The 26,901-nt window shown below is 44.0% G+C and overlaps 1 protein-coding gene across 12 annotated transcripts in view; it reads right to left on the bottom strand.

Annotated features, from left to right (window-relative positions):
• The window catches only part of AUH (AU RNA binding methylglutaconyl-CoA hydratase), a 354,609-nt gene that overhangs the window by 324,859 nt on the left and 2,849 nt on the right, over nt 1–26,901 (bottom strand). For 9 of the 12 annotated variants that reach the window (XM_058693263.1, XM_058693261.1, XM_058693260.1 and 6 more), the window contains exons 2-3: nt 19,823–19,890; nt 19,624–19,711 (exon numbers count right to left, since the gene is read on the bottom strand). The exons of 2 other annotated variants lie outside the window; for them this stretch is intronic. In XM_058693263.1, the coding sequence (XP_058549246.1) occupies nt 19,624–19,711; nt 19,823–19,890 (156 nt within the window). Of the gene's footprint in view, nt 1–19,623; nt 19,712–19,822; nt 19,891–20,459; nt 20,660–26,901 lie in introns of those variants that run through there. One more of the 12 variants, XM_058693268.1, reaches the window with a different exon arrangement.

Below are 26,901 nucleotides of genomic sequence, written 5' to 3'. Positions count from 1 at the left end.
CCAAAAGACCCGGTTGATTTGTGACAGACATTTCAGGGACCAGATGGACTTTCTGATACACGGGGCTGGAGCCACTGAATGTTCACGCGAGAAAAAAAGATGCCTGACCCTTCACACCACACACACACAAAGGAATCAATTCATGGTACATTATGCAGCCTAAATGTGAAAAGTAAAACGATCAAACTTCTAAATGAAAACTAAAAATACCTTCAGGGAGTCTGCATGGCTCAGTCGGTGAAGCATCTGACTCTGCATTTTGGCTCAGGTCATGATCTCACGGTTCATGAGTTCAAGCCCCACATAAGGCTCCGTGCTGGCAGCGTGGAGCCTGCTTGGATTCTTCCTCTCCCTCTCTCTGCCCCTCCCCAGCTCCCTCTCTCTTTCAAATTAAATAAACTTAAAAAATATTTTTAATAATAAATAAATTAATTTAAAAAATAAAAATATCTTCAACACTTTGGTATACGCACAAGTTTTAAAAGATTTCTCCGTAGACTCAGGAAAAAACCGGACTTCGTTAAAATTAAAAACTTCTCAGGGTGCTTGGGTGGCTCAGTCGGTTGAGCGTCCGACTTCGGCTCGGGTCACGGTCTCGCGGTCCGTGAGTCCGAGCCCCGCGTCGGGCTCCGTGCTGCCGGCTCGGAGTCTGGAGCTGCTTCCGATTCTGTGTCTCCCTCTCTCTCCGCCCCTCCCCTGCTCACACTCATCTCTCACCCTCTCCATCTCTCTCAAAAATGAATAAAACATTAAAAAAAAAAAACTTCTGTTCACCAAAGGACATCATTAAGAAAATGAATATGCACATGAAAGAATGAAACACAAGTCCTCCACATAGAAAGCACTAAATAAATGTCAGGAAGAAAAAGATAACCCAAGAACAAAAAGCAGGCCAAAGATGCAAATACTTCACAAAAGAGGACGTCCAACTGGCTAATGAAGAGATGACAAGAAACACAACCGGATTAATTATCTAGAAAACGCAAATTAAAAACACAGACCGCTTTATAAGCAATCCACAGCTAAAGTGTTAGGGAAGGTAGAGAGCAGTGGCACTCTGACTTAATGCTGCTGGGAGTAGAAACTCGTAAAAATCACTTTAAAAATTCCCCCCGCAGAGGTGTATGCCCACCGAGACGCAGGCTGCGTACAACACAGCGTGTTCACGGAAGCACGCTTCGGGACAGCTCAACCGTGGCGACACTCCGAAAGCCCATCGACAGCAGACACACAAATTGTGAGACGTTCCCACAAGGAACAGGATTGTACTACCCACTCCCAGATGAACAGCGTAAACCAAATCCCACCAACACGGTGAGTGGAAATCAACCTCAAAAGAGTACACGCCAGGTAATTCCAGTCACATAAAGTTTGACAGTAAGCAAAACTAGTATTTGGTGATAAAAACCAGAAGGATCCCCAGTACGCTTGGGTGAAAGATGGGTTAACGGACTGTGGCAGGGTGGTAAAGGTGACGTCCATTTGTTATGTCGGGTGGTGACTGCCCAGCCCAGTGCATTTCACAGATCTGTATTACACTTGAGACTTGTACAGTTTTCTATTCATATATTATAATTCAGTTAAAAAGTTTGTTTAAAACAAATGACGTCCATTTCTTATGCCGGGTGGTGACTGCCCAGCCCAGTGCATTTCACAGATCTGTATTACACTTGAGACTTGTACAGTTTTCTATTCATATATTGTAATTCAGTTAAAAAGTTTGTTTAAAACAAGTTCCCAACTCCATATGTTCCACCTGCTCCAGCTACCAATTTCTCTCTCTGTCAAAGCCAAACCCTTCAAAAGGGTTGCCCTTTCTGTCTCCTACCCTCGCCTCTTACACTAGGTCTTTTAAGCAGCGGAGACAAAGAGACAGCAAAAAACTAAAGAAATAACCACCAAAGGAAGTGGTAAACGCCTTGGGTGAAAAAAAGAACAGGAAAGTGTCGACCTAATGAGGGTGTGGACCACGCTACAGTATTAAATTGTGTGATCGTACTGGTGTTACTGAGAAAGTATAATAAATCAAGAAGATCTGCTTTTCATGTTACTGAAAATGCAGTATTTGGTTCTAAGTTACATATTTTTTTAATCTATTTTTATTTTTTTACTTTTTTCTGTTCCCATTCCTTGTTTTATTTTCTATTTTTTTATATATAATTTGTTGTCAAACTGATTTCCATACAACATCCAGTGCTCATCCCAATAGGTATGTTACATATTTTTAATCATATTATAGTGCTACTGCAGTTTCCGTTCTATTGCAAACTCCTTTCATCTAGATATATAGATAGGTAATACACCGAGTAGACAACGCATGGAGTTTATTATTAAACAATTTTGAGAAAGTATCTATTTACTTAAATACTGCCCCCTAAAATGTCCTCTCCTAATTGTTTTATATAAATTTTATATGAACTTTTTGCTTATTGTTTTATATAACTTCTGTCCTTTAAATATGCTTTAAGATTACTACACATTAAATTTCTACTTGTTTAGGGGCGCCTGGGTGGCTCAGTCAGTTGGGCGTCCGACTCCGGCTCAGGTCATGATCTCACGGCTCGTGGGTTGGAGCCCCGCGTTGGGCTCTGTGCTGACAGCTCGGAGTCTGGAGCCTGCTTCGGATTCTGGGTCTCCTCCTCTCTCGGCCCCACCCCCACTTGTGCTGCGTCTCTCTGTGACTCTCAAAAAATAAATGTACAAAAAAAAATTTTTTTTTTAAATAAATAAATTTCTACTTGTTTATATTTGCAGTGGACTCGTCCTGCGAGCCTTTACAGAAGTTATGAGAAACACTAATATTCTTTGTTTTGCATTTTAGATGTTTAGCTTCCTTGGGCCTCAATAACCAAAGGACAGCAAAGCCCCTCAGTCTCTCTCAAAACTCCAACATGCTCCCCAACGAGTGGCACCATCCCTCTCGAGTGCTAAGGCTTTAAGTAAGCCAATGGTCTTCAACCTGTTTGGTTCCCAATACAGCCAAAAAGAGACATGCACACATTTTCATCATGCGAGTTTAAGCAGCTGCAAAGACGGCAGTGTGCTTCTAAGCACTGGCATCCATCCCAGAGGAGAACCTAGATCACCGTCAGTGTGTCCAGCGGAATCTACACCCCACAGGGATTGGATTCGCAGAAACCATCCGGGTCTAAAACACGCAAACAAACCCTTGCTTTACAGTAAGAAATAGTACATCGTTTCTTTAGGAACTGGTGTCTGCCCCACTTTCCTGTAATTATTTTTTCTGATGTAATTAGTGTGGATGCGTGAAACACTTCTACTGGTTACTGTCACATCTCTTTGCAACAAAATATGTACGTGGACTGTTATTGTTTAGAACAATCTGGCTTTTTCAAGGTGTTTTGTGTTTTTGTTTGTTTACGAGAGGGGAAGGGGCAGAAGGAGAGCCCAGCACAGAGCCCGACGCTCACAACTGTGAGATCATGACCCAAGCCAACGTCCAGAGTCAGACCCTTCACGGACCGAGCCACCCAGGCGGCCCTCATATTTTTAAAAATCCCCTTTTTGGCAATTCGGAAGCTTTCTCCCCATCTGGAGCAAGGCAGCGAAGTAAGATCAGGTGCAGCGAAGTAAGATCAGCACTGACTTGTGCCACACAAGGGCAAGCAGGAAAGAACGACGGTAGAGAGTAACTGTGACCCACAGAGCAGCCTGAAAAGTTTCACGGAGGAGCACATACCAACTAGATCAGTGGAAAAGTAGCTGTGCCTCCCGAGTGCCCAGAAATGCCCCCGCCGCGGGGTGGTGGCTCACCTTGCGGAGTCGCGGTCCCGACGGCGCAGTGGCTGGACCACAGGGATGGAGAAGACCATCTTCCCACCTGCGCACCCTGCCGGCGGCAGCGCGCCGTTCTACTCCATCGCCTGTGCCCGGCACCCCCGGTACGTTCTGCCCATCTGACGGAGAAGAAACGGCAGCTTGACGTTGCCTTGCCCTCCACGCCAAGAGACGCAACGCCTCACCATCTGCACGGCGTGGTCGACAGCGGTCGAAGCCGACGTCTCCCAGTTGCTGTAGCGGGCACGCGCCTGTGTCCATCCAGATGCCGCGGTCTTCCCCGCCCCCACTCCAAAAGGGCTCTCGTTCCCCCCATTCAACCAAACGTGGGCTCAACATGCCCACGGATGTGCAGGCAGCTCCACCTGTGTCCTCGCCTGCACGCGGCACCAGACAGAGCGGAGGCCCCCAGGGACCCCGGGAGGTTCCCTGTGACACCTCTGACACACCGGGAGCCTCCCCGGTGGTGCTCGTGCCAAGGTCAGCCTGGAGGCACAAAGGGACCCAGGCAAGGGTCTGGGTGTTTCTATTTCCTCAAAGAATGTACATGAGATTGGAATGCTCTGTTCCATAAATTTCTAGGTAGAACGTCTTCCTGCAGTCACCTGGCCAGGTGTTTTCATTGTTCTGGGATCAGTCAAGTTTTCTACTTCTTAAGCCAATTTTGGTTAAGTTTTATTTGCGATAATTTATCTATTTCACCTAAAATTTTCAAATTTGTTGGCATCAGTTATTCTTAACATTATCTTACCAGTTTAACGTCTGTGGAATTTATATATACCCGGGGCCTCTTTTTTCAATCTGAGTGTTGTTTCTTTGTTCTCTCACCCTTGCTTTAATCTTGCCGGAAGTCTGACCATTTGAATTTTCAAAGAGCCAGCTTTGGGCTTTATTATCCTCACTACTTACTATGCGTTTTCCGTGTCGTAAGTTTAGGCTCATGTTCAGTTCCTTCCTTCTGGCCTTCATTTTTCCTCAGAGTGACGTGTCCGTTTACCATGCCCAAACCCAAAACTTCCCTTCTACCCAGCGTCCCAGGCTCTCTGGCTTACTGGAAGGCTTCTCCCCTAAGGTGATGCCACTGTTGTCTCCCCTGCAGAATCGCGGTCAGCTCCAACACTCCACGCCCACCGTGGTAAGATGTCCATCTTCAGAAGGGCTCATCAACGCCTCATATACTTCCAACTATCATCACATTCCTATGAACTATTATGGAATAATTTCTTGAAAATCTGTTCATTTGTATTACTCTTAGAAGTTTTCTGTAGCGTCCCCTTCTTTTCTCTTTAATATTTCTCCTTGGGTAGTACAGTGTTATCCCTTCTTAGTGCTATTTAAGCCACCTTTGTGCCGAAGGCTCAAGACTTTTCTCCTCAGCCTGACCTCTTCCTGGGCCCTCAGTGTTCTGTATGCAACCATCCAACAGAGGCTTTCACTTGGATTTCTAACTGGCATCTCCAGATTCATGGGTCTAAAACAGAAGTCTTGATTTCTCTCCAACCATCGCTGCCCAAAACCTCCCTCTCCCCCAGGCCTTTCCGTCTCAATCCAGGGAACCTCTCTTCTCCTAATAGCTGAGGCAAAAACCTAGGAGGCATCTCTGATCTCTCTTGTCCCTTTATTCACACCCAATCAATCAGCAGTTCCTGTTGTCCTCCCTTCGGAATATAGCCCCAGGTTCTGCACCTGCTCCCGGGGAACCCCAGAGAACCCCTGCCCTGGGCTACCTGACTGCTACGTTAAAGCCCACACTCTTCAGAACTGCTGCGTTGTCATAGGGGATGCGACGTCGGGGGCTGCGTTTGGCTTTATGTGGGTCCTGTGTTGGCAGAAAAGTGGAAACCACTGGCCACGGGCAGAACCTTAGGAAGCAAGGAGTCCCCGAGGGCAGGCAGAGGAAGAGCTGTTTGCCAAAGAGAAGGAGAAGCAGGAGATACACTACTAACTGAAAAAGTGCAAAGACCATGTATAGAATGCTACTTGCCTAAGACAGAATGGAAGTAGCAACACAGGCACATCCTTAATTTTGCAGAAGAAACACGTGACGCATAAACTAGGAACTAATGAGATTCATTAACGCCCTCGAGAGTGGCAATGTGGTGGAAGGGGCTGGAGGGAGGAAGTGGCCAGTGACACTTCTGTGCACAGCTCTGACTTCTGAAATCACGCTGATATTTCACATATTCCAAGTAAAAGAAACAAGAGGAAACCTTACTTTATTTCCTATGAATAAAGCATTAATTACACTGAACAAGAAGTAACACAAATAACTTTCAATAGTGTTTTTACTCTACACCCTCAGTCTAAAGATATAAACGCTCTAAATGTTAAGCTCTAGTTAGAAAGTGTGTTTATCCCAGTGGTATCGATCTAGCCACTGTGAAACTATTTTCTGCTATTACACACTTGAGCAAATGAGTAAACACATTTCAGATAATGTAAGTGTAGAGATGAGCGTGAAGCCGATGGTGACGGACAGGAACTGGAGTTATCAGCATGCACTTGCGGCTTCGGATACAGAAGCACAAACGATGGTATGCGTGTACGTGTGTGTCACGTAAGGGTACTTTTCTACCCACGGATCTTAGCTCTATCTGGCGCAAGGGCCTTGAATCAAAGAGCCCAAGGGACAATGAGCACAGGTGAGCACCCAGCTCTTGGTTCTTAAACACCATCCCCACCAAAGGGAACCGAAAGCTGCCAGCTTTGACTATGCTGGAGTAAGTGATGCTGGACTAGCCCTTCAAACACATGAAACTTCTTTCAGATGCCGATCAGTAAGTAGCGACACAGTGAAGGGGAGGCCAGTGACTGCTCCAGCTTTCTCAGGACACTTTAGAGGATGGGGTGCAAGGCAGGGGGACCTGAACAGAGCAAGCAGACCGATCTGGCTGATAGAAGCAGATGGGAGTTCAGGCAGACTGGGTGGCTGGTATTTACAGAAGAGGAAACCAGACAGGAAAGAGTCACTCAGAGAAAGCGCCCCAATAATCTGCACAGGTTCCCTCGAGCTTTAAGCTGAAATGCCCATTCACAGGCAATTACCAAGGAAAGAACTGTCCATGTTCCAACAGAAGGAACTGGCAACTGCACAGAACACCCCGGGCCCCCAGTGAAGACAGCAGAAGCTTTTCAAAGAAACCCTGAAAGGGTCAGGCAGATCCTCCAGGAGAGCGGTCATCTGCTGCGACAAAACAAGAGTTTAAGAAAAACACCAAGTAGGGACGGGCCCACCTGCTGCAAACATTCACCAATCTCAGATATTTCATAATTCGAGAGCAGAAAGTCAACAAAAGTTTATAGTCGGGAAGAGATAACAAGTGAAAGCACATGATACTATTACAAACATTTTAATGAATACTTTATATCAGTATTTGGTGTGTTTCTCATGTTGCCTTTACTTTTATTTTAGAGAATGTGAAAATACTGGCTACCGCCATCTCTCAAACCTTATTTTGCCCTGAACATCCCAAGCTATTCAAATGGAAACTCTAATCAAGGGGTTTCCAGGAACCTGAACGTCAAGACCCTGTCAAGACCCTGACTGGTCGTAGCTGGGGAACCCAGCGCTCACCCAAGCGACTGCATCGCTGCACATGACATTGGTACGAGAAGTACGCATTGTAGAGCCTTCTGCAGGATCGTTCATCCACCACACAAGAGAAAAGGGCACTTTCACTGCATGTTTAGAGACACGGCCTCCATGGGCCAGGCATGTAGCATCTTCCCGTGGAGCTCAATGGACCTCAGCCTGGCTTCTCTAGCCGTAGGTGAGGGCCCAGGGCTCGGGGAACGGACTTGGACCAGCAAAGGGGAGAAAGAAATTGAGTCTGGACCAGGGCGGGGGAAGCTCACTATAGACTGCAGGCCGGTCTGCACCCAGTGTTTCTATGGCCCTCGAGCTAAAATTGGTCATTCCTTTTTTCTAAAGCTTTATAAAAATAAACGTTAAAGAACTGTCATATATTTGTGTGTGTGTGTGCGTGTATATATATATACAGACGTATATACATACCTATGACAAAGACTATGAGAGGCCCAGAAAGCCTAAAATATCTGGCCCTTTACTGAAAACTTTGCTGGACCCTAGTCTAGACCAAGTCTGGCTCCCAAGGGAACCAACCCCTCAGAAACCAAGCTGGGGTGCTAAACGGCAGGAGCCAGAAGCAGACTGCTGAACACTGCATCTGTTTCTAAGTTTAAGCTCTGCCTTCCAGCTTCTGCAGCCGCACGGAGCCTCAGCCACGGTTACAGGTTCGATTACCCCCCCCAGCTCTCCGGTGCCCTCGTCCGCGCCAAGGCAGCGGGACCTCACTGGGCAGGGCTGGCGAGGGGCCTGAGGACAACGGCCTGGGCCAGCCTCCTCTGCAGGGGCCCGTTCTCCCCTCTCCCCAAGAGAGGCTCTGCTCCTCTGAGACATGCCTGCAATTTAGAAAGGTCAGCTTAATAACAGAACTTGAACAAGTCACTATTCTTCCCCACAAGCCACCTACACGTGGACTGTATCAAAAAATAAGCTCACTTTACTTAACCGTGACACTCTGCCAGTTTTACCTCAACAACCAGAATCTTTCAGTTCTTGGTCCCATAAGTTCAGTACCTTCGACGGTCCAGGCGCTGTTCTGATAATGGGTCCCTGCCCTGATTCCAGGGAATCAGAGGGTCTGCAGAAGCGGCCCGATCACAAAATCACAAGTAAAAAAAATACATTCTGGAACCGAAAAGCGCCAAGAAGAAGCTAAAATAGGAAACTGTGGCGGAGGGTGGGGGGAGCAGGGAGGGCTGCTTGGGCCAAAATGACAAGGGAACAGCTCCCTAAGGAGATGACATTTGTGCAGAGGTCTTTCCAAGCTAAGGGAACAGAGGGTCTGACAGGAGGAGTTCTGTCTAGCACAGGCCAAGGTGGGGCAGAGCAGAGGGAGAAAGAAGGTGGGAGATGGGGCAGCAGGGGGGAGTGGCCAGAGCGGCAAGACCGTATAGACTTGGTATCAGTTTCCTACAAATAACTGCCAGCTGGGTGGGATCATCCTACAGGTCTGGGTTGGAAGCGTAAACTGGAGGCTTTCCCAACTCCTGGAGGCTGTCCACACTCCTTGGCTTGCGGCCCCTTCCCTGCACCTCTACAGCCTTCCCATCATCCTCTCTCCTCCCAGATTCCAACCCTCCTGCCTCCCTCTTATACAGACTCTATCCTTACACTGGGCACACCAAACAATCCAGGGTGATCTGCCCCTACCGCCACATAAGGTCAGATGTATTTATAGGTTCCACGGGTTAGGGCATGGACAACTTTGGGGGGCCATTATCCAGCCCACCACACACTTTATTCCTGAGGATTATTTAAAACAGGACTGGGCTGTGTTGTGGGGGGACACGCTAACGTGCTACAGTGAGACGGGGTGGACTCAGGGATATATCAGCAGATTACTACTAATACATACTTCCTATTTCTTCAAAAGAAATACTATCTATAGAGCCTAAAATATTACTTGGGAATTTTTTTTAATGGAAATAGGGTTAGAAATGAATTAGCAACAGCCAAAAATTACTTCTTCAGAAAGGCCGTGGGTACTCTTGAGTCCTTTTTAATGGCATCTCTGGCATGTTCAAATGAAAAACTTAAAATTAATTATAACATTAAGAGCTTATATTAGGAAAGAAAAGGGGTTTAAAAATCAATGAACTAAGCTTCCACCTTAAGAAGCTAGAAAATACGGAATAAATTAATACCAAAGCAAATAGAGGAAAGAAAAAAAAAAATGAAACTCAAAGCCAGTTCTTTGAAAAGATCAACAAAAATAATAAATGTTTTATCAGAGTTTAAGAAAAAGACACAAATTATCAATATCAAAAGTGAAAGATATCACTGTAAGTTCAGTCGATATTAAAAAGATAATAAAGGAATATCATGAAATTTATGCCAATAAATTTGAACACTTAGATAAAAACAGATAATTTCTTTACGACACAAACTACCCAAACTTAAGAAGAAACTGACAACTTGAACAGCCATATGACCACTAAAGTGATTAAATTCACAGTTAAAAATCTTCTCACAGAGAAAATTGGACCAGATGACTCGGATTTTACCAAATAACTAAATAAGAAATAATACCAATTCTATTCAACCTCTTCCAGCAAAACAGAAGAAATGAAATTGGAACACTTCCCAATTCATTTGATGAGACCAGCAATACCCTCACACCAAAAACAGACACAGACACTACAAGAAAACTACCCCTCATCAATTTCCCTCCTAAACACAGTTGTAAAATTCCTGAACCAAACTGTAGCATACCAAATCCAGCAATATATAAAAACAGGAACACATCATGACCAAGAAGGGTTCATTCCAGGAATACAAGGTTGTTTAACAGCTGAAAATCAATCGATAAGTAACCATTTTAAAACACTGGGGAAAAAAGGTATCATCTTAATAGACGTAAAAGAAAGAGATTTGACAAAATTCAACACTTATTCATGATAAAAATAAAAAAACCTCAACAAACTTGGAATAGAACTGTTTTCAACCCAATTAAAAGCAAATTTATGAAAATACTACAGCAAACATTATACTTATTGGTGAAAGACTGAATGCCTTCCCTCCCCAGCTGAGACAAGGCCAGGATGGACATTCTCATCACCTTTATTCAGCACTGTAATGAAGGTCTCAACTGATGTAATTTAAAAAAAAAAAAAAAAGGCCAACATACTAAAAAGGAAGAAGTAAAACTGGCTACAGATGACTATCTACATAGAAAAATCCCAAGGAATCTACAAAAAAAATGATTCCTAGAACTAAAAAGCGAGGTTAATAAAGTTGCAGGATACATAGTTAATATATGAAAATCAACTGCATTTCCACATGCTAATAATAAAAAACCAGAAGTCTAAATAAAAAATGCCACTTACTGTAGCACCAAAAAACATGAAATACTTGGGAATAAATTTAACAAATATGTCCAAGACATGTACACAGTAACTGACACTGAGCAGCATAGACAGCCTTGGGTATAAATCACATGTATCTGGTCAATTGATTTTTTAGGAAGGTCCTAAGTTAATTCAATGGAGGAAAAGTTAACCTTTTCAATAAATGGTGCTAGAAGAATTGGATATGCACATGCAAAAAAGTTGTGTGTTGTTTTTTTTTTTTTTAACCCTGTGGTATAATACAAAATATATCTGGTCTTTTTCACAGGATCCTGGCACAGAGCTCTAAAAATCCTTGAAATATCCTTTGGGGCGCCTGGGTGACGCAGTCGGTTAAGCGTCCGACTTCAGCCAGGTCACGATCTCGCGTTCCGTGAGTTCGAGCCCCGCGTCAGGCTCTGGGCTGATGGCTCAGAGCCTGGAGCCTGTTTCTGATTCTGTGTCTCCCTCTCTCTGCCCCTCCCCCGTTCATGCTCTGTCTCTCTCTGTCCCAAAAATAAATAAAAAAACATTGAAAAAAAAAAAAAAATTTAAAAATCCTTGAAATATCCTGAGTGATAGAAGTGTTTTTATTTTTATTTATAATGAGCCCCTCTCAACCACACCTGAGTTTATGCTAATGAGGTGACTGTTGGAAGGCCTCTGAATGGCTTCCGGATGGAGGCTGGTCACCAGAAAGACCAAGCCACAGTTAGAGGGTTGGGATTCTCAGCCCCACCCCTCAACCTTTGGGGAAGGGAAGGGGCCAGAGACTGAGTTCAGTCACCAAAGGCCAAGGTTTTAATCAATCGTGGCTATGTAATGGAACCTCCATAGAAACCCATAAACAATGGGGTTCAGGGAGCATTCAAACTATTGAACACATGTGTTAGGAGGGTGGCAGGCCCAAAAGGGGACATATTCTCAACACCAGATTAGGGGGTGAGGGGAGGGTCTCCACACCAATTCTCCAATTAGCTATACCAACTGAGTGTCCAACGATTTAATTCAATCTTGATGCTAACTCGACATTAGTACAGACCCTATAGGTTAAGGGCTCAGTCCCACGAGACTGCTTTCACATCACATGCCAGTCACTAGTCCCAGGAAGCACCCAAAATTTTAACTGACAAGCTATGAATTCAAGGGTCTCCAAAAACTCCTCCTCAGGTTCACTAATTCACTAGGATGATCCACAGAACTCAGGAAAACCCTTTACTTACATTTACCAGTTTATTGAAAAGGATACGCCTCAGGAAGAGCCCAACAGAAGAGATATACAGAGCAGGGTACAAGGAAGGGGAAACATGGAGCTTCCATGCCCTCTCTGGGCACACCACCTTGCCAAAACATCGATGTGTTCACCAACCTGGAAACTCCCCATTGTTTATGGGGTATTATAGAGTTTTCATTACATAGGCACAATTGATTCAATCATTGGCCTTTGGTGATTGAACTCAATCTCCAGTTCCTCTCCCCTCTCCAGAGACTGGGGGTGGGCGGGGGGGCGGGGGGGGGGGTAGGACTGAAAGTTCTAACCCTCTAATCCCATGATTGATCTTCCTGGCAACCAGCCCCATACCCTAAAGCTATCTAGGACCCCTGAAACCCCAGACTTGAATCAACTCTTTAGTATACGAAAGGCACTCTTCTCACTCAGGAAATTCCCTGGGTTTTAGGAGTTCTGTGCCAGCAATCTGGGGCAAAGACCAAATGCATATTTTATTATACCACAATACCTAAATCTACATCTTGCAACATAAACGAAAATTAACTCAATGCATCAAAGGTCTAAATGTAAAATATAACAACTAAAAAAACTTCTAGAAGACAACATAGTTTGAGAAAGTCTTTGTGCTGTGGAGGAAGAAAATATTCTTAATTCACAAAATAAGTACAAGCTCCATAAAATACAAATGGATAAATAAAACTTCAAATAAAAACTTTCATTCTTCATAACAAACTGTTAAGAAAAAGGCAAGTTATAGAGTAGCAGAAAATACTTGCAAAACATACATGGGATAAAGGCCTTGTAGCAGGAATATGTAAAGAAGTCTACAACTCAGTAACAAGACATTCTGATAAAAACAAGGGGAAAAGATCTAGCTGAACACTTCACCAAAAACAAAAACAAACAAACAAAATACATGTGACAAAAAAGCACCGGAAAAGACGCTCACAACCATTAGCCATTACACAAAGTCAAACTAAAACCACAGTGACATATAACCACATGCCCATTACGATGCCTAAAATTAAACTTAAAACGGACAGCATCAAGCGCTGGCGGGGACGTGGAGCACCCAGAAGTCTCATACATTACTGGTGGGAATGCAAAGTGGCAGTCACTCTAGGAGACAGTTGGCAGTTTCTTACAAAATGAAACACAGGTATGAACTAGGAGGCAGTTGGCAGTTTCCCACAAAGTGAAACACAGGTATGAAAACCCAATAATTCTACTCCCAAGTATTTATCCAAGAGAAATAAAAACTGTTCCCATAAAAAGACTTGTATGTGAATGTTCACAGAAGCAGTACTTACAAAAGCCAAACTACTGGAAAAACCCACAAGTAGATAAACCGTGGGCTATGCATACAACGGATCACTCAGCACATACAACAAACACGCCGCACTGAAACAAGACTACTGCAACACATCACACAGTGAACCTCAAAGCATTATGCTAAGTGAGGAAGCCAAAAGCAACCATCACCTAGAGTAGGATTCCATTTAGGAGACACTGTTTGTTTGGGTTTTTTTTTTTTTTTTAAGTTTTATTAAAACTTAAATGTCTACACCCAGCATGAGGCTGAACTCATGACCCTGAGATCAAGAGTCACATGCTCTTCCTACTGAAACAAGCCGGGCGCCCCAGAAGACATTTGAGAAGAGGCAAAACTATCAGAAGAGCAAGGGAAAGAGGGGTCGAAGGGGTCAGAGTTGGGGAAGACACTAACAACAAACGGGCACGAGGAAGATTTTTAAGTGATGAACATCCTCAAGAGACCATACTATGACCACGGTCTAAATATCTGCCAACACTCAGCAACTACATACTTAGAATCAGTACTTTTTTTTTTTTTGAAGTTTTTATTTTATGTAAGTAATCTCGACGTCCAAAGTGGGGCTCAAACTCACAATCCCAAGATCCAGAGTGACACACTCCACTGACTGAGCCAGCCAGGGGCCCCTAGAATTGGCACTTTATTGCAAGTAATTCCGTATCTCAATAAAATAGATTATTTTAATTCAAAAAAACTGCTAGATAACAACAGAACCCTATGCTACACTATTAGGAATCTGTAGGCATCTACCCTTTTACTTTATTTATCAAACTTCCTAGGGGACTGACATTTAAACACATAAATACAACTTAGCCTGATATTCTGAAACAGGATCAAACAGAGAACTTCACTAGTCAGAGGCCCCACATGACATCTGTCTCTGCTTGAACAATACGCACAACATTCAACAAAGCATGTTGACAGTTTTAGTGAGAAGTTTGTAGTCAAATCATAATTTAGTAGAATTCAAAAGCAGAAGCAAAACTACCTTTACTTTAAAAAAAAATCCCACACTAGTATGTATAATTCAGCGAAACACTCAATTTAGAGTTCTACATATAAGATCAATTACCAAGAATTGTTATAATCTATTTTAGTAATTTCAAAGGAAAAAAGAATCCTTAAATCCTTATTCTCAGTAATTTCTCATAAAATCTCATTTCAAAAATTTGATGGTAAAACCAGTACACATGTCCTTTAGTACCTAGTGTTAGAACACCAGAACAAAGATAAATGGTGAGGGTTACACATTCACATCAACTTCCGTACCCAAAGAACTTTTTCACAATTTCATTAGAGGCAATATATTAAAATTGTGAAACAGAAGTATTTCCGCTTTCCTTTGTGTGTGTGTATGTGTGTAAGACAAACATTTTAAATTTTTTTTTTTTTCAACGTTTTTTATTTATTTTTGGGACAGAGAGAGACAGAGCATGAACGGGGGAGGGGCAGAAAGAGAGGGAGACACAGAATCGGAAACAGGCCCCAGGCTCCGAGCCGTCAGCCCAGAGCCTGACGCGGGGCTCGAACTCACAGACCGCGAGATCGTGACCTGGCTGAAGTTGGACGCTCAACCAACTGCGCCACCCAGGCGCCCCAAGACAAACATTTTAAATGAACGGGGTGTGCCTGAGTGGCTAGGTCAGTTAGGCGTCCAACTTCGGCTCAGGTCATGATCTCGTGGTTCACAGGTTGGAGCCCCGCGTCGGGCTCTGTGCTGACAGCTCAGAGCCTGGAGCCTGCTTCCAATTCTGTGTCTCCCTCTCTCTCTGTCCCTCCCATGCTCACTCTCTCTCTGTCTCAAAAATAAAATAAAAACATTAAAAAAAATTTTTTTTTTCATTTTAAATGAACAAATAATACGTAGACTGTGCAGGGAAGACAGCACACAGTTTGGCCGATCTTTGATCTAATCTACACAGCCCGGGCTTCACGTGAACTTGGACTATCAAGATGACAGGTCTCAGTATTCTAAGAGAAGAACGGGCGAGCTGTGAACCCAGAAGCGGGGTGTCTAACCCACAAGGAAGCGTATGCTTCAGTGATTCCCAAGCTGGAGTCGTGCTGAGGATATGGCATGGTATCTGAAAACACGCATGTACCGGAAACGGCGTGCACAGCCAAGATAATTACACTTTTTCCTCTATCTAGATGTCATTGTGAATAACAGAAGATTCACTTAAAAACAGCGCTAAACCCAGAGTGGCATTCTGACATCACAGAACTTCTCAATCAACGTAGCACCACTATGATGCTTGTGTACACGAAATGTTCAGAATTTAAAAGAGAGACCTCATGCTCCAAAGGATTAGAAATCACCGGTATGGTCAAAACACCAACCACCACCTGCCCTAGGGGTCAGGAGTAGTTCCAGCTGAGCCACCACCTTCAACCAGGCCCTTAACCTCACAGGGATTCTGTACAATGAAGGCATCGGAATTGTTCTGTAAAGTCCTCTTATTCTAAAAATTTTCCAGTAACAGTACTGTTATTGTTGTAACAATAATTCAGAAACTCAGTTAATGTCACAATTTCAGGAGCCAAAACCAAAATATACTAACATACCTGGTGGTTTCTTTTTCCAAATTTACTTACTTTATATATATTTATTTGCTTGACACAACTCGCTACTGTAAGATAATTATTTTACAGACAGCGTGGCGGTGGCGACAAGACCACAGGGCTCCTAGACCACCATCTCACCAGAGCCGCGTGCACAGCTCCAGTCTAACGGCCTGACGTCCTACACACACCGCTGCCTCTCTCAGCACGTGCTTCCCACGGGCTACCACAGTCCCCAGGTCACTGTAAATAGTGCCTCCTTGTATCAGTGTGCATATCTGCCTGCGTCTGTACAGTGAAATACGGGAAGGATTGAAAAGAATCTAATAAAAATTCATTATTTTTATAAGGAGAAGAATGAGCTGGGGGTAAGGGTGGGATTTCTCTCTTTGTATACATTTCACACATTTTGTATGCATTTTGACCTACCGCCTATTTTTTTTTTTAAATAAAACTTTATTTTAAAAATTGGAATGTAAGCGAAATACGGTTATTGAGTTTAAAACAGTCTATTTAAAGGGGAAGTCAGAAATCACTCCATCCAACCTCCAGGGCACCTGGGGATTGCTTTCATGGTGTTTACTCATCTGCTTTCTGGCGTATTAGGAAAAGGACGTAAATTGGGGCGCCTGGGTGGCTCAGTCGGTTGAGCGGCCCGACTTCAGCTGAGGTCACGATCTCGCGGCCCGTGAGTTCGAGCCCCGCGTCGGGCTCTGTGCTGACAGCTCAGAGCCTGGAGCCTGTTTCAGATTCTGTGTCTCCCTCTCTCTGACCCTCCCTCGTTCATGCTCTGTCTCTCTCTGTCTCAAAAATAAATTTAAAAAACATTAAAAAAAAAAATTTTTAAAAGGAAAAGGACGTAAAAAGAATGAGCAGAAGTCAGGGGCCAGAGACTCGATCAGGGCACAGGGGGCAGTGGAAGACAACTCAGAGAAGCCGCACACCATCCAGCGGCCCCTGACTCACGGGGAAAAGGCGGGTTAATCTCAGCAAGTACACGCTGAGTCCCCCTTCCGACCCAGTTCCCCGAGCACAACGATGACCTTCAAAGAAGAAAAAAAAGGAGTTCCTGTCCTCAAGAAATCGGAGGCAAGACCACTTCATAAGCCTTAGGTTTTGGGAAACAAACACATGCCCCTGGGATACAGATGGATGGAGAAGAGAACAGAAACCTCCAAGGGGGAAAAAGGGGAGGGAGACGGAGGGACTGGGCGACAAGGCGGGGGGGGGGGGGGGGGGGGCTGCTAAGAGAATAATCAGTAAACGAGGACACTGTTTTCAAGCATTTTGTTTTAGAATGTTACTACTCCAGAACAGAAATTAAACCTCTCATTTTTGAAAGTCTGTATTCTTCAACAATAATAAATGAGGCCTGACTAAATTCAGACTTTTATATTGGTGATAAAACTAGGATAAATTTAAGCATTCATTTTAACTATGCAAAAACATTTTACTTATCTGGACTTATAATTATCGTCCATATTAATAATGACATATCATTACCATAATGACATAATAATAACACATTAATAATGACAGACCTATCTCTCAAATATACGTAGGGAAAAAAACCTTTCAGAGAAATCTGAACGAACAGCTCCACTATATACACTGAGTTACTAAAATAAATGACTTGCCCCAATTTCTCCTACAATTCAAACATTGGTTTTTGGGTGGGTTTTTTTTTGTTTTTTTTTTTTTAACAAAATACAGTCACAGGGGCGACTGGGTGTCTCAGCTGGTTAAGCGTCCAACTCGATTCCAGCTCAGGTCACGATCTCATGGTTCATGAGACAGAGCCCCGCATCGGGCTCTGCACTGACAGCCCAGGGCCTGCGTGGGATTCTCTCTCTCTCCATCCTTCTCCCTCTGCCCCTTCCCTGCACACTCGCTTGCTCTCTCAAAATAAACTTAAAAAAACGAGTGACAAATCTCATCTCATGAGTTAGAATATATAGAAGATTATCCTGATCATGCAAAAGTTACAAAGCACATACAGCAGAGAAAATAAAACTGATTAACACTTAAAAAAACAGTATTCAAGGCTAACTTGTTAATCTGGTAAGAAGCATTTGGCATATGATTTCGTACGTCCCCAAAAAGTCGACCTATAAAAAAAGAGCTGCGAACTGTACTAAACGTCAAGCCTTTTCCAAAGAATATTAATGACGTGAAGCAAAACAAACGGGCAGCAAAGGAACAGGTAAAATACGAAGAAATCTACCAGCAGTCACAGTGTTACAGTGACTAGGCCCGTTACCAGGAGACGGTAACACCACTTCCCTCCTGCCTTCACAGTGTCACTGTCACCACTCAAACGTGCCTACCACTGCGCCTTCCTCGGAGGCCCCCAGACCGCTCTGCGTCCTTCTTCCCATCGAGGCCCCAGCAGCCCCCAGAGGTCCTAAGTGCGGGGACGGCCATCGCCACGTGTGAGCCTCAGTCACCTGGAGACATTCACCTGGTCCTAGACTCACAGATAACGAGGGTCCTAACCGTCTCAGGGCGAGCCCTCCACAGTTGGTTAATTGTACGCGACGCCCTCACAAAAGCAAGCAGCTCTGGTGCAGCGGCCACTGCAGTGTGCGGGGGAGGGGGGGGCCCCAGCTTCCCCTGCCCTCCCCTCCCTGGCAGACAGTGCTCCCTGCGGTGACGGGGTGAAGACGGCTAGAACGCCCTCACCCAGGCCCTCACCTAGGCAGCTCGGGAAAACCATCCCCCTCCCACTCCCGCCACTACCCAAGTGCAGTCAGACTAACGTTGTCAGGTGTCCCGCGTTCCACCGAAAGCCACAACAGAACTCACTGACGCGGAATGTTTCCTCAATACCACAAAGTTCTGCAGTACTTTAAGGTGGAAGCCACAGAGGCTGAAGCCCGAACGCCTGAGGACCCTTAAGAACGAAACTGATGAGTACTGGCCACAACAAAGACACCTCCCGGAACGTGTCGTCTGAAGTAGTGCTGTGTTCCCAGCATCGTGCCGGGGGTACTCGACGGGTTTGGTACTTGCTGAATGAATGAAGCACCGTAGGTCATTCCCTCAAATGCTTAATTATCTGCAGGGGATTATCTCATTTCTGTTTTTACTGGAGGAAAAAAAACCTGTTTATGCTTCGGCCAACTTCTATGCTCATCTGCTTGTTGGTAAACGACGATGATACTGCATGTTATCAGCATTTGCCTTAATCGTCTGCAGCTTTTACTAGTTTTACTAATTGGAAAAGACTCATTCAATCTCAGGGCGCAGAAATAATTACAAACACGAAAAATGCAGGACGACTTAACCTCTAGCTGCCGGTAATACAGTACAAGCGGGGGGAAAAAGTCATCATACCTTTTGCGGCGGTGGATGCCAATCTAAAAATACAATCCGTGGACACATACTTAAGTAGGTGCTACTTCAAACACCCTTCAAAGCACATGTCTACATTTAACACTCTTTACTGAGGTGGCTTCTGCTACTCAAAGCATTTTTTGAGCAACAAATAGATACAGGGTACATTGTTGTAGGGGGGAGACTCAACACTTCCCTCCCAGCTGATCTTTCATAAGTACCATGCATTATTATAAATACTTTAATGGCTCAAATCATGTTTTCAACTTCCCCAACAATCAGCATGTTGCCAAAGTTTCTCAACTGATACAGACAAAGCATTTTTTCTCTTGTAAAACGGTAAAAACAAAGAAATTGTCGGTAATGCGACTCAAATCACAGAACACTTTTTAAAGGAAAACAGGTGATCACTGAGGGAAAGTCAATTTCATAATAAGATTTATTTACATACCAGCACAGAATATCCCTGGAACTTCACTCCTGACTATTATGGTCCGTACTTTCTTATCAGATTTCAAAGCATCCACAGCTTTTGAGAGCTAAACAGATACAGGGAGGGCAAGGAGAAACAAAGAGGAAAAATCACTTTCAGGTTGACGTCAACACTGCATCTTAATATTAGAAGCAGAGAGTTTAATGTTTACACTCACCATTTTTACCAGATTTTTACTGAATGAGTTTTTGGCATAAGCTCTGTTTATTCCAAGCACCACAATTCCTAGTCAAGAAAAAAAGGCACACCGGAGTTAGTGAACTCGCAGGGCACAGACTCCCCACACACACAGCTAGTAGACTTGGGACTTAGGAAATCTGCCCCTTCCTTGAGGGTCACACCAACAGCTTCGTCCTGATTTTTGTGTTTACCCTCCTTTTCAAGATAAGCACATTTTTAAAGACGGTGGTAGATGTACGTAATCTGTAAAACCAGTCTAGTAATCAATGCCCACCTCTTCTGCCTGTTAGAGGAGAACTTTACGACATCGTGATGCTTTCAATTCACCCCTTCCTAAGCACCACCAAGATAATCCGCACATTGTACTAAATTCACTCATGGGTGAGAAGAATCCTCCGCTACAGAACACTGTCTAAAATATGGTCTCATCACCTTCAAGTACATGCGGAAGAAACAGCTGACAAACCCTTATCACAGGCAAGCCCTGCAGATCAGCTTTCCGGCTCGTCAGTATCATCACTCACGCTGTCTGTCATCCCGTCCTCAGTATCTCCATCCCAGGTTTCTCTCCTGACTCTGTCCCCCACACTCAACCTGAAGGCGCGCCCACTTACAAGTCCAACCAGTGATTCAGCCTCAGTCTAGAAAAGCAGAGTTCACTCCCCAGGAAGTTGCGCTCTCCCTCCTGAGGTTCCTGACTCAGACCAGCCTCACATTCCAACTGCTTCAGTCTGATCAATTTCCCAAGAACAATTATGCATAGAATCCACCCCCTGCTTAAAATCCTTTATTTATTTGCTTCCGAAACATTTGCGTTCAGAGCCCTACAGAGCCTGTACTTGACCTTGCCTGTCCCCGGAGTGAGCACAAAGGTTCCCTGTGTAACAGGAATGCCTTCCACCTCTTTGGGGGTGGGGGTGGGGGGGGGGGCGGGGTATGACCCTTATTTGTTACTAAGTTACACTGAAGACAACATGTACACACGTCTTCTCTATGCAAGACATTGTGCAAACCTACTTTGCAAAGAAAGTGCAAAGATAAACTTCACTCACGGAATAAATTTTCAAGAATTCTAAATGCTCTCAGCATGGAGAAAATCAGAAAGAACCTGGATGTGGGGCAGGCTCTGCATGAAACCCCAGACTGACCTCGGGTAGGCCCCCCACTCAAGGACAAGAGCCGTCACTAACCGAGCACTTGCTGACACTGTTCCCAGGGCCTTATGTTTATCGAGTCACGTGATGCCCACACAACCCAAGAGGTGGACACTGCTTTCATCCTACTGGAGAGAAGGAAGAAACTGGGCCTCGGGGAAGCTAGACCGCCAACCACCTCCACAGCTGAATGAATGACGCGGCTACAGCGTTCAAGCTTCCGCTTCCTCACGAACAAAACCCACTGGGTAAGACCAGACACGTCATTTATTCAGCTGTGTCGAATACACATTACGGTGCTCAGCCCTCAGGGAACTCGAGTCTAGGAAGGGACGACAAACGATAAAAAACGTACAATTCGAAATGCTTTACATGCTGTAAATGGTGCTCCAGTAACTTCTAACCAGAACCGTTAAGATACGGGGGCTACAGTCCAGCCAAGAGAGAACAGGTTTAGCTGAGGTCAACAGAGTCAGGACAGGAAGCAAGAGGGTTCAAGAAGTAGAATTTCAGTGACTTAGTGATTGACCGGACTGAGAACTGACCGCACGGGAACGTGTTAGGAGCGTCTACGAGGTTTTCACTTCAGCTGTTGGATGACAGATGACATTTCAAGACAGAACCATAAAAAAACAAGAACCAAGGTGAGGGTGGAAAGGGCGAGAGTTCACGAATTTGGTTTTGAATTCAAGTGAATCTGACGTGCCTTGGAGATATCCACGTAGGTATCAACTCTTAAGGGTACACAGAGGCTAAGAACGCAGGCTCTGAGGTCTGGTTGCTAGCGCTGAACTCCCAGGCCAATGCTTACTAGCTGTGTGACCTTGGGCAAGTTACTTAACTAACCCCCCTGACCTTCAGTTTCTTACTCTGTTGAGATACGAATGGTTCCCAACTCTGTGGGACTGGTGTGAGTGAGGATCAGTGATAAAACAGACGTAAAGTTTACAACGTAAGCGTTCAATGATTATTGTTCCTCCTAACACGCTTTGATGCAGTAGAGTATTACCATGATCTGTTGATATGGAAGCTTCTAGAAAATGTATTTCCATACAGAAATAAAGAGTGGTGTGCTACGGCTTTGGTCATGGTTGATATTGAACATAAGTGAGATCGGAGAGTATCTTCTGCTGGTGCTGATCTACATAAATGGGTCACACATATTTCCTTTATCTTCTTCATTCAGCCATAAAGAACTTTATCAAGATATTCTTTTTAATGAATAACATTCTGTGAAATGAATTTCCATTATTTAGTTTCATTTGATGAGCATTTAAACTGTTCCTGAATGTTCCTTAAAAAAAGAAAAGCAATAAAATAAAACAAACCGTTCCTAAACTGTCCTAAGTCCTACAATCCTGAATTTTCCTAAATCCTACAATGCTGCAATAAACATTCTTCAAGGTTTCCTTTCCACAGGTGTGTAAGTATTTCTGACAAGTATCAAGAAGTAGAAAGTCTAGGTGTGCATTCTTAATTTTAACAGATACTCCTAAAAAATATCGTCCCTATTAACTCCCTGGCCAAAGCACTAATACCAGTTTGTTCGCAACAGCAGACCTCAATGGGATGAAAAACCTCTTAGAAGACATTTGGAAAATGTAAAGGAGCATCTTGAAACTGTGACCAGGGGCGCCTGGGTGGCGCAGTCGGTTAAGTGTCCGACTTCAGCCAGGTCACGATCTCACGGTCCGTGAGTTCGAGCCCCGCGTCGGGCTCTGGGCTGATGGCTCAGAGCCTGGAGCCTGTTTCCGATTCTGTGTCTCCCTCTCTCTCTGCCCCTCCCCCGTTCATGCTATGTCTCTCTCTGTCCCAAAAATAAATAAAAAACGTTGAAAAAAAAAATTTAAAAAAAAAAAAAAAAAAAAAAAAAAAAAAAAAAAAAGAAACTGTGACCAGGTGGAATCCAGGGTTGGCAGGGACTGAAGTTTCTAAAATTTAAGGAGCCCCTGTAAGTCAAAGAATACAAAATTACACACACGGAATTAGGGACAGATGTAAATATTGAAACCTTCAGAATTTTAAAAACTTGAGAAATAGTACATTTTCTTTCCAATTACATATCTGAACTACACAAGGTCACGTCCTTCCCTCTGTATATGAATTTTTGTACATATCAATAATTTGAAAAAATATACAAAACCAATCAAATGGAATTGGAAAGAGGAAAATGGAATTGGAATTAACCCCAAAGAGTCAAAACAATCTTGAAAAAGAAAAACTAAGTTTGAAGTCTTAGTTGAAGGACTTAATCAGGACACTTCCTAATTTCAAAACTTACTACAAAGCTACAGAAAAAAGCCAAAACAAAACCAAAAACAAAAACACCAGTGTGCTACTGGCGTGAGAACAGACATACAGACCAACGGAACTGAACCGAGTCCACAAATAAACACCTACGCTTATGGTCGACTGGCTTGTGGAAAAGGTACAGAGACCATTCAATGCTAAAAGAACAGTCTTTTCAACAAATAGCAGTGGGACAACAAATAGGTATTAGCCCGCAAAAGAATGAAATTGGACCCTGTCCTCACACCACGTGTAAAAATGATCTCAAAACAGATCTGAGACACAGTGTGAGAGCTACAACTGTGACTCTCTCAGAAGGAAACACAGTTCCACATCTTCAGGACCTTGGGCCAGGCAACAGTGTTTTAATAGGACAACAAAACCACAAGCAACAGAACGGATAAATCATAATTCATCAAAACTATCAAGAAAAAGTGAAAAAAAAAAAACCGCGCAGAATAGAAAATATTTGCAGATCGTACATCTGACACAGGGTTAATAGCCAGATTATAAAACAATTTTTACTACCCACCACAAAAAGATAAACGAATGGGCAAAAGGTTTAAATGCAGATTTCTAAGGGAGATACACAAACGCCCAACAAGCAACATCATTTGTCATTAGGGAAAAGCAAATCAAAACCACAACGAGGCATCGCTTCACCGCCAGCAGGTCGGCCACGATGGAAAACCGTGGAAACAAGTACTGGCGAGGGTGCGGGGAAACAGGGCCCCTGGGGCACTGCTGGTGACACCTGAAAATGGTGCAGCTGCTGTGGGAAACCGCGTGGCAGATCCTCCAAAAACGACACACGGCCCGTTGATTCTGCTCCTAGGTACCCACCCAAGAGAAATGAGCACGTATGTTCGAACAAATAGCTATACACTGGTGTTCAGCAGCATTCTTCGTATCTAAAAAGTAGAAACAAAATGTGGCATATCCATTCGATGGACTAAAAAGCAAGAACGGTGGATAAGACTACCGTTCACAGCAAGAATGCAAGAAATGGTTAATGTCTTGAAAACAAAGGGCTGGTACCCTCCCACGGTGCTTTCATTGTTTAATTTTACCACCATGTGCATATATTTTAACTTTAGAAGTTTTGTAAACTTCAATAATTTAGCTATTGTTACTAAACAGGACATGTAATTACAGGACATGTAATACACAAAGTACTGAAAACCAGTGACAGAAAGAATATCTCCGATAAACCACATACAAACCTAGCTTCTTCCAAATATACCATTAAAAAGTGAAAAAAATGGTGGCACCTGGGTGGCTCCGTCGGTTAAGCGTCCGACTTCAGCTCAGGTCATGATCTCACGGTTCCTGAGTTCCAGCCCCACACTGGGCTCTGTGCTGACGGCTCAGAGCCTGGAGCCTGCTTCGGATTCTGTGTCTCCCTCTCTCTCTCTCTGCCCCTCCCCTGCGCACACTCTCTCTTTCTCTTTCTCTCTCTCTCAGAAATAAAACATTTTTTTAAGTGAAAAAAAACAATTTTTTACGAATCATTTATCTGATAAGGGACTTGTATCCATAATATATTAAAAACTCTTACAACTCAACAATAAAAAGACAAACAGCCCAGGTTAAAAAAAAAAAAAAAAAATGGGCAAAGATTTGAGATGTTTCTGTAAAGAAGATACACACGGGGCCAATAAACACATGAAAAGATATGCAACATCATGCACCATTAGGGAACTCCAAAACAAAGCCACAAGGAAATATCACTTCCAATGCACCAAGAGGACTACAATCAAAAAGCACAATGACCACAAGTATTGACCGGGATGCACAGAAAGGGGAGTCCTGAGGCCTTGCTGGTGGGAATGTGAAATGCCGCAGCCACGCTGGAAAAGTCTGGTAGTTCATCCATATGCTAATCACAGAATTACCAGAGAACCCAGCAATTCCACCGTATGGAAATGAAACGTCCACAAAACCGTACATGAATTTTCTAAGCAACGTTGTCCACAATACCCCAAAAGTGGAAACAACCGAAATGTGTATGAATGATGAATAAACAAATTGTGGTCTGATCTACCCAAAAGATGGAATGTCATCGAACCATAAAAAGAGATGAGGTACCGATACATGCTACCGCAGGGATGCACCTTGAAAACATAATGCTCAGTGGAAAAATCCACAAAAAACCATAAATTATTTCCTCATATGAAATGTCCAACATACACAAAGCTACTGAGAGAGAAAATAGACAAATGGGTCCTATTCTGGGGGGAGACAGGGTATGAGAATGGGGAGTCGTGGCTAAAGAAAACAGGGCTTCTCTCTGGACTGATAAAAATGTTGCAAAATTGGATTGTGGTGATGTTTGCACAACTCTCTACACACACTGAAATTAACTGTACACTCTGAATTTTGTGGTATGGGACTATGGGTCAGGAAAGATTTAAAAATATATACATCTTAATATACGTGTTTATCAACATAATTCCCATGCCATAAAACGTATGAAAATATGTTGTTAAAAACATGAGAAAAATACATGACAGAAATCAATCTGCTGAAAATGAAAAGTAAGTAGATGTAGGAAGACCAGCCAGCCGACCCCAGCGACAGTCCGCCTGGGAGACGGTGCTGGCTCGGACAAGAGCCGTGTTGGTAAGGAAGCACGTGGAGCAAAGTGGAAAGGTTTCAAAGACACTCAGGAAGTCTTGATAACCTAGATACGAACGGTAAGCAAGGAGCAGGCAACAAGGATGCCTTGCGTGACACAGTTGCTTATTTGTTCTATTTCTGCCAGAAGTTTTTCCAACGCGGTTCACAAAGATGATCTCTGAAATGGGTCACAATGGGGGCCCTTGGGTGGCTCGGTCGGTTAAGCGTCCGACTTGGGCTCAGGTCATGGTCTCACCGTTCTTGTGTTCAAGCCCTGCATGGAGCTCTGTGCTGACAGCTCAGAGCCTGGAGCCTGCTTCGGATTCTGTGTGTCCCTCTCTCTCTGCCCCTCCCCTGCTCCCGCTGTCTGTCTCTGTCTCTCTCTGTCTCTCAAAAATAAACATTAAAAAAAAAACCTGAAATGGGTCACAATTATGAGTAGAAGCTTGCCAGACTGGGAGAAGTTTAGAAAGGGGAAGAGAGGTTATTTCATTCCAGGAGGTGCATGCGAAAGCAGAAAGAAAAGAGCGGGAAAAGTCAAAGCTTAGACGCAGCTAAAGGCAGACTGGAGAGGAGCCTGCAGGCAACTGGGAGCCACTAGAAGTCTCTAATGGAGCAGAGCAGTCATCCTTGGCCTAGAAAACAGGAACCCCAGGCACCAGTGTGAACAATAAACTGGGAAGGAGAACGACTGGCAGAAGCCAGCCTAAGGAGATGCCTTCGTAGACCAGGGCGAGGACTGATGTTCTAGAACTCCTGGTGCCCCGGACAACAGTACAAGAAATCACTGCTAAGGAAACGTGATTATATAACCGCGCTTCCCCAACAAACATAGAACCCAGACAGCAGAGGAGTGCTAACATAGCTCACATATTCTGCACTCACTCCCTGCCACCAGCCTCAAGAGGGCAAAGGACAATTTGCGGCTCCTCGTGTCAGAGGCTGCTGAGAGCCTCCAAGAGAAGCAAAGGCATCAGGAGACTCCTCGACCTGA

The sequence above is a fragment of the Neofelis nebulosa genome, chromosome 12 (genome assembly GCF_028018385.1).
Source record: "Neofelis nebulosa isolate mNeoNeb1 chromosome 12, mNeoNeb1.pri, whole genome shotgun sequence".
NCBI lineage: Eukaryota > Metazoa > Chordata > Mammalia > Carnivora > Felidae > Neofelis > Neofelis nebulosa.
This window is presented reverse-complemented; position numbering and strand designations above follow the sequence as displayed.